At 40.2% G+C, this 19,569-nt stretch overlaps 1 protein-coding gene across 2 annotated transcripts in view; it reads right to left on the reverse strand.

The window, feature by feature from the left end:
• Rabgap1l (RAB GTPase activating protein 1 like) overlaps window positions 1–19,569 on the reverse strand; it is a 587,625-nt gene that overhangs the window by 152,230 nt on the left and 415,826 nt on the right. For both annotated transcript variants that reach the window (XM_021173796.3, XM_085842452.1), the window contains one exon: window positions 15,377–15,418. In XM_021173796.3, coding sequence (XP_021029455.1) covers window positions 15,377–15,418 — 42 coding nt within the window. The remainder of the gene's footprint in view (window positions 1–15,376; window positions 15,419–19,569) is intronic.

Genomic DNA, 19,569 nt, shown 5'->3' on the forward strand with positions numbered 1-19,569 from the left:
CTAGAGTATGTCCAGCACATATAAATTCTGAGTTGATCCCCAGTACCACTTACAGCAGGTATGGTGGTGAATCAGAAATTCAAGGTCATCTTCAGCTATGTTTGAAGTTGGAGGCTAGCCTTGGACAAATAAGAACCTGTCTTAAAAACAATACACCACAGAGGCCAACCTCCTTCCTGGCCTCAATCTGTTCTGATTTCTAGCAAGTTTGCCTTCACTGCTCTCTCAGCAGAGTAGTCAGGAGGTCCCAGCTGGCAAGAATTCATCCTTCTTCTTTCCTCCTCTCCCCTGTGTTCTTCATCTAGCATAGTGTTAGGCTGGACCCCTGTTCACCTCTGCTCAAGGTGGGAAACCCCAACTGCCCTTCTTTCCCCAACCCCTCTTGCACAGAAAAACAGAACAAAGGACTGGCTCTTAGAGCCCAGTACTACATTCTTGGCAGCTGTCCCAACCTTCTCCCCTGATGCTGCCAGCCACCCAGATCCATACCGAAGTGCTCAGCTCTTGACCATACTTGGGCACAGTCCCAGCTCCTGGCTGACACATCATCACCCCTCAACTGAGATCTTTTGTAAAACTTAGGCCAGATGCGTGAAGTGACTTCCTCAGCCCTTTTCTCTGGGACTGATGAACAGGTCTGGGAGCACTGCCTAATAAACCTGCCTTTGTATCCCTTTAATATGGTCTATTCAGGCCTTCTATCTGCATCACCCAGAAAGAGCAAATGCCTATCACATAGTATCTACTGCTATTCCTGGTATCAGGGGCTGAATAGAACACTCTTCTTCACAGGGTTCTCTAAGCTACCCTCCTCTTGGTCTCAGATTGTTAGCTCTCTTCTTCCTCAAATTTTTTCTACTGAAGTCACATGGCATTTGAGTTGGACTTTTTTTTTTTTCTTCCCGAGACAGGGTTTCTCTGTGTAGCCCTGGCTGTCCTAGAACTCACTTTGTAGACCAGGCTGGCCTCGAACTCAGATATCTACCTGCCTCTGCCTCCCAAGTGCTGGGATTAAAGGCACAGCCCAGCTTGGGCATAATTGTTATGTGTTTTTATTTCATTTCTTTTCTTATTATCTATATCTGTCTCTCTATCAGTCTATCTATCTATCTATCTATCTATCTATCTATCTATTATTTATTTATTTATTTTTGAGACAGTGACTATGTAGCTCTGGTTGGCTTTGAACTCACTATGTGGAGAGACTGACCTCAAATTCACAGAGACCCACCTCCCTCTGCTTTCAAGTGCAAGTTAAAACCATGTGCTTTGTTTCTTTCTCCATTCACTGAAGTTTGTGAAAGGTCAGGCCCAGAGCTGGGGCCTATAGTCTTTTCTTTAGCTGGGATACTCACCTGGCAGAACAGTTATGAGTGGTAAACACTCTGGCTGTAGTTGTTAAGGTCACAACTTGTCTTGTCTGCAGTGGTCAGGCTGAAATTTCATGAAAGGAACCTGACTTTTGTAAATTCTGAACTTTCCCTCAATTGCTCAATTATCTCTTGTCCACATCTGTGGAGTGTGCTATTTCCTGCTCATGTTAAGCATTCAGTTCTATCAGAAACTGGTTAAAGACACTTTAGTGAGTAACCCCGTGGTTTTCATTGCTGGCTATAGCATAGCTCCAAGTCCCAGGCAGCTTCTTAACTAGAACTTTAATGTAATCTGTGCCTCCTTGGTCTCAGGACTTTAAGCCTTGTAGACCATCCCATTGTGTCCAACTCAGACTTCTAAGTTACCTACACTCCATGGCTTTGAAGTAACTAAATGGAGCCTTGGAATGTCTCCACTGGAGGAAGGGACTGTGTGGGAGGAAGCTGGTCATGGATACTGAATGGTCAATGCAGTAGAGGATGACAGATTATAATTATTATCTATGAAATGTGTTCTTCCTGCTGTACAGATTAGAACTGTAATAGGACATATGAATACTGAAGTACAGACTATATTTCCCAGTTCCCCCACAGTTGTGTGGCCATCAACAAAACTTTTGCCCAAGTAATATAAATAAAAGTGTAATATGGGGGGCTTGTGAGATGGCTCAGTGGGTACTGACTGCTCTTCAAATCCCAGCAACCACATGGTGGCTCACAACCACCTGTATTGAGATCTGATGCCTTCTTCTGGTACATCTGGGGACAGGTACAGTGTACTTATTTATAATGATAAATAAATCTTTTTTAAAAGTGTAATATGTAATTTATTTGCTTAAACAGAAACTGCCTGTTCACTACCTCTTCCTGTGACTGGGAAGTGGATGTGGGGATGACCTAGCTTTAACATGCACATGTCAATGCCTTAGTGGGCTGTGGAAGAAAACCATTCATAGAGCTGGAGTCTGAAAGAGGGCAGGGAGCTGGTACAACCACTTTTTAGGCAAATCCTTTGCACTGGGCTCTGGGAGAGAGCATGCTATCTATTTATACCACCTTTTTATAGTTCCTCTTTCATATACTTTTATATTTAAAATTTTATATTTAAACTAAAAAAATATATACCTGTTGCGGATAGCCGGTGATTGGGTGGAGAAAGAGGGGAAGGTGGAGCTGAAGGTTTTGGGAGAGAGAGGACTACAGAGGAGGAGGAAGAGCAAAGTGGAGTAGAAGCGCAGATCTGCCCAGTCTAGGTACACAACATATATTCATATTAATTGAGTTGTGTTTTCATTGCCAGGGCTTACTTGGGTTGGAGATTTACCACAACATATACCTCTCAAAATTATAAATGCTAAAAATGGAGGATTTTATTCTAAATTTATTTAACTTTCCCCAAACTAAATTCTTACAGTTCAAGGACAGCAAGAACGGAGAAGCAGCAAGCCAGAGTTCTGGTTGCTCTATTTCTAGTAAAACTTAAGCCTTTTCTCAACACAAACCAAGTGTCAGATCAATTTATGTTTCAGTTACAGTTTCTCTGACTGGTTACACCATTGTGATGACAACAATTGATTTTCAAAGTGAGTCATCAAATTGTCAACACCCTAATGAACAAAATTAGTCTGTTTCATGCTGAAAGCAGTGCTAGCAACTGGCGCAGATAAAGTGTCACACAAACTTATGGAACAGTGACAGCCTCTGACAAAAGTCTTCTGAGAATGCTGATGAGCTCACACAGTGACGGGGCACAGGAAGGACTGGAAAAGCCAAGTGTGACTACAGCGTCCATGCCACTCAAGAAGGACTTCATACGTCGGAGAGACGGAGAAAGGACACTGGCTTAGCTTAACTTAGCGATCAAGCATCACTCCAGCCAGCCAAGAGCAGAGAGTATTTTAATCCTATGATCCTTTGTGACAGTGAGTTCAGCAGGCTGAATTAAATTATTTGTTCATATAATGGCTCTGGGTTTCTCTATCTCTATCCTAGTCAACCAGAGACATTCTTTTTTTTTTTTTTTTAAATTGGGACAATCTTAAACATATAGCCTTTAAATAATTTCACTAGAAGCTTTCTTTTCACTGTCATATAAAAGCAATACTTGTGAAACAGGTTGATTTTACTACAGTCTCAGAATTTCCTGCTGTACAAGATGAAAAGGCAGAGAATTTTGACTGAGAGTTACTAGGTATATCATGTGAGACATAAAGTCTCTTTTTTTTATAGAGTATCTGTAAGATTTAAAACATGCACACACACCATAGTGTAAGGTTGCAAACACTAGCTCCACAGGAAGACAGAAGCAACCGAGGCTCTGTTGTATAACTTGCCTAGATGAACTGATGCCTTGGGCCAGTTGAGACCATACACTAACTCATGAAACTCCACTCCAACAGTACTAAGACTGCTAGAATCAAGGGCTATATAGTATTCTATGCGAAAGGCACAAATACTGTCATCACACTAATATTAAGTACCTGAAACAGTCAAGGGTACAGACTGGATACAGAATGGTGACTGGGAAGGCAGAGGAGTGAGACCTACACATCTCTGCTGGGGACAATGAAGAAGACTGGGAATAACTGCTAGCATTGTATGGGAATGGGAATGGCCTCAAGTACTGAAACTGCACACAGGAAAATCATTAAAATGGTGAATCTTATGTTGTATTAAATGTAAGATCAGGAAGATTATTTCAAAAGTGCTTGACACAGAATCTAGTACACTTCAGGTACTTAGTAGGAAACAAGGCCCTTGCTATTATTTGTAACAATTGCACAAAAGGCATTTAGGTGCACCTCACAAACTGTAAATGCTGGAATGTTACACCATCATTACACAATTAGGACTTTGGTTAAAGACTGACAGTGATCAATAAGCTGTCATGACCCTCTTTATCTGTGTGGATTACTAGCATTACTTTTCAATAGGCAATAGACTAACTGATGCAACCTACAATCTGATGACTCACTTTGAGAATCAATTGATATCACAATAGTACAAGTCAAATAAAATTATATAACAGAGGTCAGCTGTTCTCTGAATAGCTTCAACATATTCTCTCTCTCTCTCTCTCTCTCTCTCTCTCTCTCTGTGAGTGTGTGTGTGTGTATGTGTGTGTGTATATAAATAAGATAGAGTAAGCATAGTGCATGTGTGCATTAGAAAACTACAGCACACTAGTTACATTCAAACATGCTTTTAAACCGGATTTCTAGGTGGCTTATACACATTCATAACCCCAGTTCCAGGAGATCCAGTGCCATTTTCTGGATTCCATGGACAATGTATACATGCAGTGCACAGACATATGTGTAGCCAAAGCACTCACCCACATAAATAAATTTTTTTTTAAAAAAACATTTAGTTTCAGATGAAAACGCACAAATTGGCAGCAGCAGTATAAAGACCTCCAGCACCTCACAGCAAAGGATCCAGCTTGGTCAGCTTCCCTAACAACTCATTTTATTCATATATATTTTACTTAACTGAGTTTACAGTGTAGCAGTTTGCACATGTGGTTTTCATACTCCCCATGGTTGATGCTGTCCTCACTGTCTTCCCTTCCCCGCTGCACTCTTGCCCCCGCCTGCCTCCCTGCTCATGCCTGCTTCCACTTTGTTCTGTTGCTTTCCTTGTGTTCTCTCTTAAATCCTCTCTCTCACTTTCCCCACTCTGAGACTCCTTTCTGTTTCTTGGCCTGCACTGTCCTGAACACATCCATCTAACAGATGGAGGCTAAGACTGTCATGTAGGAGAGAGCACAGAGTACTTGTCTTTCTCAGTCTGGGTTCTCTGTGTAGCCCTGGCTGTCCTGAGGCTCACTCTGTAGACCAGGCTGGCCTCAAACTCAGAAATCTGCCTGCCTCTGCCTCCCAAGTGCTGGGATTAAAGGCGTGGGCCACCATGCTCGGCCCAGTCCAGTTTCCTTTAAGGCAGAATAAAACCCCATTGTATTTATAACATTTTCATAATCAATTCTGTCCATGTGCATTTAGCCCAATTTCATCTCCTTGCTACAGTGAAGGCAGCAAGGATGTGCACATATCTCTGTAATAGGATGTGGAGTCCTTTGAGCACATGCCCAGGAGTACTACAGCTGGGTCATGTAACAGTTTTGTTTTGTTTTGTTTTGTTTTTTTAAGATTTATTTATTTCATGTAAGTACACTGTCGCTGTCTTCAGACACACCAGAAGAGGGCATCGGATCCCATTACAGATGGTTGTGAGCTACCATGGGGTTGCTGGGAATTGAATTCAGGACCTCTGGAAGAGCAATCAGTACTCTTAACCACTGAGCCATCTCTCCAACCCTATTTTTAGTTTTTTTCAGATCCCTTCACACTGATAGCCGTAACAGCTACAACAGTGGTCTATAGGTTACTATTTCCCCATACCCCCATATTACTTGTTCCTGTTTTTATTTTATGAATGTCTTGCTTGTATGCATGTCTGTGCTGAATGTGCATACCTGTGGAAATCAGAAGAGGGAGTTGGATCCCCTGGAAATGCTTAAAGATGGCTGTGAATCACAGTGTATGTACTGGGAATTGAACCTGAATCTTCTGGAAGAGCAGCCACTGTTCTTACTGCTGAGCCAGCTCTCCAGCCCTTCATTTGTTTTTCTTAATGATGGCTAATCTGAGATGAATGTTATCTCAAAGTAGTTTTAATTTTAATTTCTCTGATGGCTAGAGATGCTGAATATTTATACACTATTTGAATGTCTTCTTTTGTGAACATTTGCATGTTGTTATTCCTGTCTAAAAGTCTCTGTTTAGTTTAATTATGATCTTTAGTAAAAAAAAAAAATCTTTCCTGGTATTCCCAGAATAAAGCTGGCAACCTTTCTTTAGGCTGCCAACCTTATACCTATATTTATTATTATTATTATTATTATTATTATTATTATTATTATTATTATTTTGAGGCTAGGTAGCCCTGGTGGCCTGTAACTCACTATGGAGATCAGGTTGGAGTGAAGCTCTGCCCACCTCTGCCTCCTGAGTGCTGGGATTAAAGGACTGTGGCACTGTGACTGGCCCACAAGTTCCCTAAAAGACAGAACAACTATAATTGTACACTCACCACCTTCTTCCACTACAACTACAACAACTTTACAACACCAGATCTTAGCTCTTACCTCACCATACACTGCTAACCTAGGACTTGAACAAAATAGGAGCTTTCAGAATGTCTGTTGAATGCCTGAGCCAACCTACTCTGACAGGCTTCTTGAAAGTGAGGCAGAGAAGACAGGACCAAGAACATATGTGGGTAGTTGACCATGGAATAAATGCTGAACATATCCATACTAACAGGCAGAATGGTCAAAGAAGTGGAAGATAAAGACAAAAGTTTTTTTTAAGTAGGGGGTTGAAAGCTTGAATGAATTTATGCTTAGAATTTACTTTACTCACAAAAGTAGGGCAGGGAGGTTTGATTCTGTCTCTGCCAAATGATCTCATATTTCTTAAGGTACACTGAGATCAAATGAATTACTGGCTGCTTGAAACAAGGACAGGCTTACTAAAAGCTCCCCTTGATTCCTGGCACTTTCGATGCCCGATGAGAACTAAGGAAAGATTGCCTCAGTACACTTAAAGTTAGATGGCATGTTCTGTGACGCCGGCTTTCCCTGATACTGATCCCTACTTCACAGCATGCATTACTTCTGAAACAAAGTTACCTGAGAATTCTACAGTAACTAGAAGCTCTATATGTATTTGTTGGTTTGTTCTTAGCATGAATCTATCATAAGACGGAGGGTACATTAGATTAAAATATAAAGCACTTAAAATACAGAGAGATGTTAAATCACTGGGGGAGACGCAAACTAGAGGAGGCAAGCAGTGGTGTGGTTAAACCATTTCCACGGCTATGCATGCGTAGAGCCCTGCTGCCACCAGCAGGAGAGCAGCCGTTCCTTCAGCAAAGGAAAAAACAATCAAAAAACCTGAGCTGCAAGCAAAAGCCACTGCAGTTTCCTCTCCAACCCAGGACTTTCCAATCTAACTTAAAAACTGAAGAAAATACAACCAAATCTTCAATTTTTCTTATGCCACCATATCTGAGCACAGAAACAAGAACTCTGAATTCTAAAGTACTTCTTCAAATGCCAAGGAGATGAAAAATTCACTGCCAGTTTTAGCATGTGTGCCTCTTCTAACACATATGGTATTCAAGCAAGGTTGTACACTGTAGGCGAACATCTGCAACAAATTAGTCCTTCTCAAGAGCAGCAGGATGGGAAGTGGGAATTATCTTTTGGAAGGTCAAAGGAATACTGAACTCATCAGTCTGGTGCTAAACAACTCGTGAGCGTGTGTGTATGTGTGTGTGTGTGTGTGTGTGTGTGTGTGTGTGTACTTCTCACAAACAGCTCCTAATTCTGTAACTGTTGGCTCTCTAGTAAGTCCATTTCTTTATTTCTCCTTTGGCCATATAAAGACACTAACAGAGGATAAATTATGCCTTATTCTTGTATCCAGAATGACCCTTCAAAACATGTATGCCAGGGGCTGGAGAGGTGGCTTGGCAGTTAAGAGCACTGACTGCTCTTCCAGAGGTTCCCAGTTCAAATCCCAGAAACCACATGGTGGCTCACAACCATCTGTAATGAGATCTGATGCCCTCTTCTGGTGAGGCTGAAGACAGCTACAGTGTACTTATATATAATAAATAAATAAATCTTAAAGAAAAAAGTGTATGCCAGAGAGCAGTATCTTTTAAGAGATAGAACCTACTGGAATATTTAGGACACCAAGGATATGCTGCTGAAGCAGGCTGGGGTCCCACTCCCTGTACTCTCCTGTTCTTTCCCGCTCTGATGCTAGGAGTTTTGCTGATAGATGCTCTCTCTGGCTGTGATGTGGTGCTGCCTCACCACAGGCTATGGACTAGTACACACTGGGATCAAAACTAAATAGTTTCTCTGTATAATCATCCCCAGTATTTGTTATAACGCCCGAAGGCTGGCTGACAGAATTGTTTCTAAGAAGTAGGGTCATTACCATTACTATATGATGAACAATGGGAGAAGCTTTGGGATTACTTTGCAGGAGGAATATGGACAAGTTTGGAGGATCTAGAGAGAGCTTAGAATGATATAAGCAGAGCTTAATGAGTGATTCAAGTGAGGGCTTAGAAGACCAGAAAACTGATAGGAATGTGGGCAGAAAAGGCTACATCAAACGGGAATGGGGATTCTGTTGAAAATTAGGTAGAGACCACACTTAGCTCCACATTGTCCATATCCTCCTACTCTGTGGGAGATAGGCTGTAAGGTTATTGTGGTTTAGATATGAAGTATCCCCCACAAAAGGCTCACGTGGAAGCCTTCATTTCACGTGGTGCATCTAATCATTGAGAGAGACTGGAACACAATGGCTCTGACCTAGTTAATGGATCAATCCATTATAAATATAACTTGAAGGCACTATTTGGATTGTCATCAGTGAGAGAACAGAAACATAGATCCATATGCTCACCCTCAGCAGTTAGAGCTCCCCTAAGCTTTAGGGGTGTCAACTCAAGCCAAACCAGAATTGCAGTACCAACACTAAGAGAAAAATTTCAGGATTAGCCACTTTACAACTAAGCAGAGTGGGAGACCTATTAGAGGTATTTTAATATAGTCTTACGCAGAAGGGTCAGGAGGGAAAGCAGGGAGATACAGTGATGGCATGGGTGTGGGCTTGCTGGAGAGGCCAAGAAAGCCAATCATACTCAGATGTGACACAGGCTCCTCAAGAGACAGCCACAGGTAATCACTTAGAATTAGTCATCGACACCTAATTAGTCATTAGGTGGCTCTAAAGTATATCTCAGAAAGCCTGCTAAGAAATCCTCCCTTTGCTCTCTTCCGACCAGTGAGATTCCAGGGTTGCTCAGGAGACACCTTCACCGAGCTCTGGCAGGTTTAGAGCTGGGAAGGGAGAAAGGCTGTAAGTGCTGGTTACTGTGCTGGAATCCTTTTCACTTTTGCTGGTGGGGCCTTCAGGTGGACTCTGCGGGAGGGGCTTCTTCCCCTTCTCCTGTCATCAAGACTTTCTATTCTGCCTCAGAGGGCTGTGGAAACTCTCAGCAGCGAGGCCTACTTGAAAAAGTAGACTTGTTGGGGTTGTAGCCCTGGCTGGACCCTTTTCTGTCTTTCCCTGCTTTCTGGTCATTCCTAGATGAGAAACCTTGCCATGTGTTTAGGCCACCGTTAAGTTGTAACTCACCTTCATCTCAAAGCAATTATGCAACCAACCTTGGAGGAAATTTCTAAAATTTTTTCTTACTTATTTTTTATTTGTGGATGTAGGCAGCCGGCACCTAAAAGATGGCGCCAGTCTCCAGTACACCGTTGTGTAAACAATGCCACTGTGCAGGCGCTAGCCCGAATTTGGCGCCAACCCCTCCTGAGCGGGTGCATACAAATTAAAGTGCCAGCAGACTGACCAATCCCAGGAGGACACATAGCTCTCCCCAGTGCTGGGGTGTATAAAAGCAGTCCTCCCTGGGTTCCTGGGTTTCCGTAGCATCGAGGTGTTCCTGGAATAAAGCTGTTGAGAAGAATCCAACCGTGTTGCATTTTTCCTTGCCGGACGAGGTGAGCGCAACATGTGGAGGGCAACTTGTATGTATGCTACAGTAGGCTTATAGAGGTCACAGAACAACTTGCCACAGTTGGTTTTTCCTTCTACCATATGGTTCCCAGGTGTCAAACTCAGGTCATCATGCTTGGTGGCAATCAACTGTCATATCTGCCTAAATTCCTCTCAAATATTTACCACAAAAAAGCTAGTTATCACAAAAGTAATGAAGAGTGTCCTTAAAGAGGGACCTTCAAGGCTACAAGGCATCCAGACTGCTAATTTACAGTGCTAATTGGAAGACAGAAAGGAGAGGAGTAAACTTTTTTTTTAATTTGCAGTTTAGTTAGAAGTAGGACATATGTGTAAAGTAGTTTGGGGCAAGGAGTGTGGAATTACTATAACATAAAAAAGCCAAGGGATAGCTGTGTGCACAAAAACATCTCAACACTCTACAGGACAATCCTCTCTGTCACAGGCTCACAGATGTGTCATGCCCTCTGGTCAAGTCCTCTTGACAGGCTGAAAGTCTATAAGCACTCACCGAGGAAAAGAGTTTCACAGAAACTCACCTCCTGGAGCTTTGGCGTTCTCATTTACCCATATACTCATACCCTATTCCCGAGTTAGTCTGGTGTATGGAACTACGAGCTCTCTTTTAATATTTTATTATAAATGCCTTTTAAGATTAAATTCTATTATAGTTAAGTCTCCCCAGTGTTCCAAGGTCCCAGAAGCCAGCTTAGAATCCTGTAAGAATGCAGTAAGGAAATTACCTATTCAGTTACTAATTAAGCATTACAAAAGACAGAGTCAGTAGCTCAAAGCTGGTCTGCAAAATATTTACCAAGGACAGTAGCAAATCTCACCCAAACAAGGGAATACCATATTAGAGCTAGGGAATCCCACTGAGACAGAGATCTTCTCTACAGCTAGGTATTGCAAGCTTCACATTAGAAGCAAGTTGGTAAATTCTTCTGTAGACCCAGGAAATAGGGTGTTGGGATATTGCAGTATTCATGAAAAGGTCTGCTAGTGCAGAACCCTTGGTGGTGGGTTTAACAATAGACTAGTTTAGACCTGGTTCCCTTCTTTTGTGGCAGCAGCCTGGTCCACACCTTCTTTTGATGTATACATTGCTTTTGTATTGCGGCACTGTAACTTGGTGGATTGTATTTTGCCTGGTTTCTTGTTATTTCTTTGGTATAAAAAGTTTGATGCTCGATCTGACACAATACATTCAGATTCTACACAATCTCAAGTGTTGGTCTGTCTGTCACCCGCTGGTGCCTTGTCACCTGCCCCAGAGACCCATTTCACGCAGACAAAGGGACCCAGATAGTCTGCAGCACAGATGTAGATATAAAAATCTGATTCCAAGACCTGAGATAAGATCCAGGGTGCCCTATACAGCCAATGAACCTAGGAACTTACTTCATACTTAGCTGAAAGTCCAGTCGTGGTATAAGTGGGTCCAGGAATAGCTTATGCTGACATAAGACCATAGCAATATCCAAGCAAGGCTGGTTTTGCAGTCATTAAGCGTGTAAGAACTGTGGCATCATGGAGGCTTTCACTGAGATGTCAGAGGAAAGCCCCGGAGTCCGGGAAGTGTCCTGCAGGGACAGAATCCCTGTGGGCAGTCCCACAGAGGATGGAGATTGAAGCTGCGAGAGGCTGAAGCAGCAGTAGAGATTCCAGGAAGGCAGAGGGGACAACAATGACCAGACATGCTAAGGGAAATTGTAGATAGAGAGCAAAGCCAGCCTGAAAGATCAGTGTTATAAGTCCCATCAGCAGGACTGCAGGAGTGGTGATGTCCTTACTCACAGGTCCTCACAAGCCACAGTGTAGACCAACCAGACACAGATTTAAGCTTTAGTGCAGGCTTTCCTTGGTTTTGGTATTGCTTTGGGATGATTTCTTACTACTGTTATATTCCTATCTTTGGAATAGAAATGTCTGCATGTTCCTGTCCCCAGTTTATCTGGGAAGCATGCAAGTTTTGTTGTGACTTTTTGTCTTTATGGAGCTGAGAGTTTAAGTTGCTATGTGTCTAAGGAGACTGTTAACGTGGATTTTCAAACAATGTTGAAGCAGCAAAGTGTTTGTAGACTCTTAAGGATGAATTAGAGGCATCATTGGGTACAGTTTTTGGAGATGACACTTGAAGTTAAATAGTCTGGCTCCAATGTCTTTATCAGTGGTTCTCAACATGTGGGCCACAACCCATTTGGGGGTCAAATGACCTTTTTACAAAAGGGGTTGTTTATCAGATATCCTGCAGATAAGATATTTATATTATTATTAATAACAGTAGTGAAATTGCAGTTATGAAGTAGCAACAAAAATAATTTTATGGTTGGGGGTCAAGACAACCATAACCAACTATATTAAAGGATCATAGTATTAGGAAGGTTGAGAACCACTGATCTACATGATCTTAACTACAACATACATATGTGAGATCCTGTCTCAAACAAACATATGCACACAGAAACCAAACCAAACTAAACTAAAAGACCCTGGTGAGGATGAAGGGGGAAAGAAAACCCTAATACACCACTGGTTAGGAATGTCAACTAACACCGTCATTCTGGACAATGATATGACAAATTTTCACAAGCCGAAAACAGAACTGCCATACTTTCCAGGTGGGCCATTGTTGAGTTCTATGTTCCTGAAGAAATCCAAGGCAGCACATCATGGACACGTGCACATCTATGTTTACACTGACACTGTTCACACAGTCAGGATAGAGGGTCAGTCTTGGTGCTCACTAACAGACAATAAAGAAAATTGAATAGAGACACATGATGGGCTTGTGGGCTGTAAAGAATGGATTTATATCATTTTCAAGAAAATAAATGGAACTGAAGATCACTACACTAAGAAAAATCTGCCAAACCCAAAAAGATAAATATTGCATATTTTCTTCCATATGAAAAATAGTTGTTACAAAAAGAACATAAAAGAAAGGGGACTATTAGAGAGGGAGGGAACAACAGTGTGGGGGAAAAGCAGCCAGCATAACTGGGTGAGACATGTCCATATAACATAATTAAAGTACATTATACACTTGTATGAAAATATCACATAGTCGGGCATGGTGGCGTACGCCTATAATCCCAGCAGTCAGGAGGCAGAGACAAGTGGATTTCTGAGTTTAAGGCCAGCCTGGCCTACAGAGTGAGTTCCAGGACAGCCAAGGCTAGACAGAGAAACCCTGTCTCAAAATACCAAAAACCCAAAAAACCAAAAAAAAAAAAAGAAAGAAAGAAAAAAGAAAAAAAGAAAATATCACAAAATTCCTATGAGTATGTTCAATTAGGATGTGCTAGAAGTAAATAAAACTCAAAGCAATTAACTCGAGCTTTGTCATTACTGAGAGACAACATTTCAGGCACTCTTGGGCTTCAGCCTCTTCTGTTCTCACCTGGGCTTGTGGTTATGCTAGTTCACAGCACAAAAGATGCATGAGAAATCCCTTCCAAAACAGAGAAAGTGTCTACTGAAAATTCAGTTAGGCTCAGAGCTACTGTAAAGTAGTCAGGTTTTAACTTTTATATAAACATATACACATTCTCTTTTCTGACATATAAGAAATGAGAACTCAGTCAGTATTGTGCATGTTTGAATGTTCCTTCTGCCAGGCAGGTAATTAGATGGATGGTGTTCACTTTAATGTAGTCACACAAATTCCATCTCTGTGTAGAGTTGGTTTCAGGATTCATTCAGGGTAGTCACAAGCATAGTCACAAGCATAGGGCCCTACTGTACCAGTACCTCTTTTATCATTTCTAACTACTCTAACCCTGCAATATGATGTTTTAAGGATGTTCACGTATCACTAAAGAAGACAACAGATGCCTTTCTACCCAGAGGCCAAAAAATGTCCTCGGCCACGGCTATACCTGGGTTAAAATACTAAAATTAAAAATATTACAAACAAGTCAACATGCTGCTTAAGAAAGCAATTAAGTCAATAGCTACAGTATTAAGCTGGTATGCAGTAAAGGCCTTATGTCCAGAGTGATAGCACTGGGTTGTAGAAAGGCAAACTGAACATTAGTAAATAAGCTACCAAATATAAGAAAAGACTTTTTGGAAAACACATAATGCCTGAGGGTGAAAAAGAGAAAAAGAAACTATAGCAAAAGGCAGAACTTTGTTGGACTCACTTGTGCATGCATATGATTTGATGACAGTTTTAGTCTCAAACACATAAGATGTTTTTTTCCTAACTAGTCATTATTAAGCTTTATTCTAGCCTTCTTGAGAGAGTATGTGATAAAGTTTAGATTTATTTTAATATCAGAAAATAATCAAAGCCAAGATTCACAATTTTATGAAAGGACTAAGTAAGTATATCTCTACCATTTTATGATAACAGTTTAAGTCGGGGGCTGGAGAGATGGCTCCAGTATTAAGAGCAACTATCTGCTCCACAGTCAGGAGGACCATGTAATAATTAATAGCAGCTAATGTTACTTAGGTAGTAACTGTCCTAGACAGTTATTTAGAAATTTCATATACCTTATTAATTATAATACCATAAATTAATTTTCTTGAAACTAAAGTTCTAAGTACTTAATTTACCAAAGGTCACTAAATAAGGCTGAAAGTAGAACTGGTTCTGGCCTGGCTTAAAGTCTGTGATTAAACTACCATCTTATTAGGGAAAAGAAAGGCAATTTTGATCTTCAATAACAGAATGTCTTCTCTCTTTTTTTTTAAAATCAACTTTGTAGCAAATATCTTACTGTTACTACACTGTTAGGGCTTATATTGATATGTTGATATAAAATTAAGCAAGGTGATTATAATTGAATTCTAGTGTCATATATTTCCAGCCATCAGGGGAAAGAACAGGAAATTGGGATATAGTAGTTTCTTTTTTTAGTATATTATAGATGCTTTTAAACAATTCAATTATATGTTTAGGAACCTCCAGGGATGTTATTATGATTAGAAGTATTTTTAGGAAAAAATGTGGCTTCATCTTGATAGAGCATAGGTTTAACTTGCCTCAGATTACCTAGCTCATAGGCATGAAAGCATCTTTTATGTTTACGGAATAAGTGCTAGCAAGATTAAACAGACTTTAAGAAAAACAAATACCAAATAAATGATAATTTAAAAGAATGCCAGGGAGAGGATCAGACTTTCTCAGAAATGTTGTCTTTCTCTGTGCCAGTGGGCTAGTTCAGCATGACAGCTGTGCAGCCCTGATGCCGAGTTCAATCTTTGAATCCCACAGTGGAAGGAGAGAACTGGTTCCTGAGAGATGTTCTCTGACTTCCACATGCAAATAAAAATTTTACAGAGGCTAAAATGAGTCACAGGGTCTACACGGAATGATTCCAGTAACAAGCAAAAGAGGTAAAATATTTTGGTAAGTTAAAACGAAAACAGACATACCTTTAGAAGAGCCAAAGCTACATGAAAGATTATATTCAAACCCTGAAACAGAAAATAGATAAATAAATGAATAAAGTGATCATCACTAGGACCACATCTCCTATCACTATATTATTAAACATTTTCTCATGATGTTATACATTTTTTTAAAGATTTATTTATTTATTATGAGTACACTGTCATTGTCTTCAGACATACCAGAAGAGGGCTTCAGATCCCATTACAGATGGTTGTGAGCCACCATGTGGTTGCTGAGAATTGAACCCAGGACCTCTGGAAGAGCAGTCATTACTCTTAACTGATGAGCCATCTCTCCAACCCAGATGTCATACATTATTAACAAAATTCTCAAATTCTCTCATTTTTACTTAAAATAACATTATGGTTGAATGTGAAATATTTGTGAAGGCCTAGCTGATGGTGGTGTTTTAGGAGACACTGGGGCTTGCTGCCCACAGGGCCTACCTGGTAGGTGCAGGATAGAGCAGGTTATAGGCCAGCTTCACTTCCAGAGATTTTTCTTCACCTGCTGAAAGTGAGCAGGCAGCCTTGCGCTCCTGCCGCCACAGACATGGTTCCCCATCCTGATCATGATGACATTACCCTTAGCTAGTGAGCTAAAGTGAGTCCTTTTCCCTTAACTTGCTTCTGTAAGTATTCTGTCACAGTAAGACCAATAAAATAGTAATTAAAACTTCTCTGACAAATTTATTAAAATGCAATGTTCTATTTAATACATACTATTTTTACTGTCTTTTATAAAGTATTTATCCTCTATCCATTTGTGGATTATTTATGTCTAGGCTTGCAAACATCAAATTCCTTGTCCAAGAAGGAAAAGGGATGGTGATATTTAAAAGTATTGGCTGAATTTTCTAATCCTACTCTGGCTTTCTGGGTAATGTGGATATCTTGAGATATAGAATCTTATGTGCCAAGATACCAGAATCACAAATGATGTCTCCAAAGACTGTGCTAGTTTCTTTCCATGCAAGTTCTCCTATGTGAGAACGGTTTTTCAGTTGATATATCTGATAAGCTCAGGCTCAACTAATACATCCTCTTCACAGGATCTGTCTGTCTTCTAGATGTGAACTGCACTATATCAAGTGTATTCTAGAAAAGCTTTCTGATTTCTTTCTCAAAAATCAGAAGTGATGTTTAGGAAAAGGTACCCAGTGTCTTGTAATGATTTGTGAAGCAACGTTTTACAACCAGGCATCAAAATTGCAAAAGAATGATCGGAAATATGAATGATAAACACAAAATATTTGGCTGATTAGAATACAAACTATAAACCAAATATTTTGGTTGACTTGCTTGGTTAACTACAAAATCAGAAGTAAGTACAACCAGGAACAGAGACAAAATAAATGGACATTACCATCCCAAGAGATGATGCTAGTCTGATTGTGATTATAGCCCACCAGCTAGAAAAAGGGAAAGACTGTTTTAGACTTGTTTTTAAATGTGGGTTAAAATTACAATTGTTCTCCCAATCTGTATTTGTCATCTTAAGATCTCAACTAGCTACTGACTATCTGTCAAAGTTTCTATGCCAGAATTTAAAAAGCAAACAAAGACCCATCTAAGGCCATGTATCCCATGATAGCAGCTAGGTAGAATGAAATCTCACAACTGAGTGCTTATCAACTTGCCATCAGAATAAATGCAACATGTATCTGTTCTCGTTTATCCAATAAGTCTCTCTTACATCTCTCTAGTTCCCTCAAACGTGTTAACACTTAGGTACTTTCCCTTAACTTAGTCCCCACTCCTCCTTCCCAAATCCTATCATGGTTTCATGGAAAACACCACTACATATTCAGTCACCATGCTTGTTATTTACAGCATCACTATAAAATAGCCCCTACCTCTGTTTTTAACACAATGAGGAAACCTCCCTGATTCTCATAATACTATGGAGGTGTCAGAGTATGAACATGACTAGCCCAAGCTCGTGTACCTGTATAGTAACAGGATTAGATCACCTCCAGCCTAAGTCTCAGAGGTATAATCTATGACCATTCTTCAAAGAGTGCAGGAATACACCTGGAGCATGCTTTCTTAGTGTTATACTAGCCATCCTAATGTTTTGTAGTTGATTTTTTCCCCCTATGAATTCAACTAGACTTCTTCATAGAATTGCCTTCATACTGTGGTAAAAAACACCTTTTCTTGAATTGTATTAAAAACAAATGTTGAAGCAACAAGGCTATGAAAATATAAGACCAGAGAAATATAAATACTTATTTTAAAAACTTCTTATTTTAAAAACTTAAAACCTGGGGTGCATAGTGAGGGGTGGGAGGAGAGAGTTATTTCCAAAATGCTTCCACTGTTCAGGCAGAGGTTATTTCTAGCAATTTATTAATAGGTGTTAACTTTCTGAAAATACCTCTTACCTTCAGAAACTCAACTTTTGCCCAATCTTAAAACCAAGATAACACCATGCTTTGACGGCATTTACAGCTTTGGGCTCAACCTGCTTCCACTTTACCTGCCTTTATAATGGGACTAATCTTACTATGCTAAAGATACAATCTGTAATCAAGTTTTCCAAACTGAACTGAACTATGCCTCCTCTCCTCTGTGACTCTTCCATTCCCCTGACTCAGAATGAAGGATGGCTGTGAGCATTATTGTAACTACTCCCTGGAAGCGGTGGCTTGAGAACAAAAATGAATGTCCACTGTAACTGTTAAAAGCAGCAGGTGGATACACATGGGTAACATCTGTTTGAGATTTTGAGCACTATTCTAGGTCAGAAGGGGTCAGCAAAGTAATTTCTTCCCTTGTAAAATTCTGGTAAGAAATATTGAGACAAAAAATTCATTATTTATTTCTTATGTTGTGTTTTATGTGCTATTCAATAAACAAGAAAAAGGCATTATTAAATAAAAGCAAATAACTATGTTGTTATGGCTATTTGCTACTTTCAATATTAAGTCTACCTACTATGTTTAAGTCTAAGAGTAAAATAATTAATAAATAATAAATAAGAGTATATAAGCAGGTGTACTGGCATATACCTTTAGTTCCAGCTAAAGGATATCTATTAGTATCTGTGAGTTCAAGGCCAACCCAGAGCTATATGAGACTGCCTTAAAACAAAACAAAACAAACAAAAGAGTGTATATATATATCATATATATATATATATATATATATATATATATATATATATGAATGAATTGGTATTTAAATGTGCCAAGATCTGGGTTAATTACATTAAAATTATATCTTATTTTGTTTGTTTGGGTGGTTAGCTGGGTTGTTTTTTGTTTGTTGGTTTGGTTTTGGTTTTTCAAGACACAGTTTCTCTGTGTAGCCCTGGATGTCCTGGAACTCACTTTGTAGGCCAGGCTGGCCTTGAACTCAGGGATCCACCTGCCTCTGTCTCCCAAGTGCTGGGATTAAAGGCATGCACCAATACTGCCTGGCTTAAAAGCATATCCTTATTCTTCACACATCAACCTTAAACTTTCACAAAAAGAAATTATGATTTCCAGGATGAGCTAGGAATAGTAGTACACCTACCAGAAATCAGAGGATGAGGCAGGAGGATGGAAGGTTCAAGCCACCCTGGGTTACACAATGAAGCCTTACTTCAAAATTCAAAAAACAGCTTTACAGAAATCCATGTGGATTTTCTAGGGCTGCCCAGTACAAGCTACAGATCACAGATGGTAATTTAAGCAGCACAGTTATAAAAGTCATCTTCTAAAGCACTAAGTCAGAGAAGGTGACTCAGTAACAAGTGATTATTTACAGCATAGATCTCAAAGTAACACCCTATGTTTTACTGGTGTGTGTGTGTGTGTGTGTGTGTGTGTGTGTGAGAGAGAGAGAGAGAGAGAGAGAGAGAGACAGAGAGACAGAGACAGAGACAGAGAGACAGACAGACAGAGAGAGAGACAGAGACAGAGTCAGACACAGAGAGAGACAGAGTCCTGTATGGTGGTGCTGAGTAGAGGTCTTTGGGTCCCTTAAACAGGATTGTGGAACTCTGACTTCCTCCCCCTTATACTTTCTAGTTATGAGGTTAAGAGATTTTGTTCTAACAATATGAATTAACCAGTACCTTCATAGCTCCCTGGGACTAAACCACCAACCAAAGAAAACACATGGAGGGACTCATGGCTCTAGCTGCATGTGTAGCAGAGGATGGCCTAGTCAGTCATCAATGAGAG

Source organism: Mus caroli, unplaced genomic scaffold, assembly GCF_978045245.1.
Source record: "Mus caroli unplaced genomic scaffold, Mus_caroli_1 scaffold_1, whole genome shotgun sequence".
NCBI lineage: Eukaryota > Metazoa > Chordata > Mammalia > Rodentia > Muridae > Mus > Mus caroli.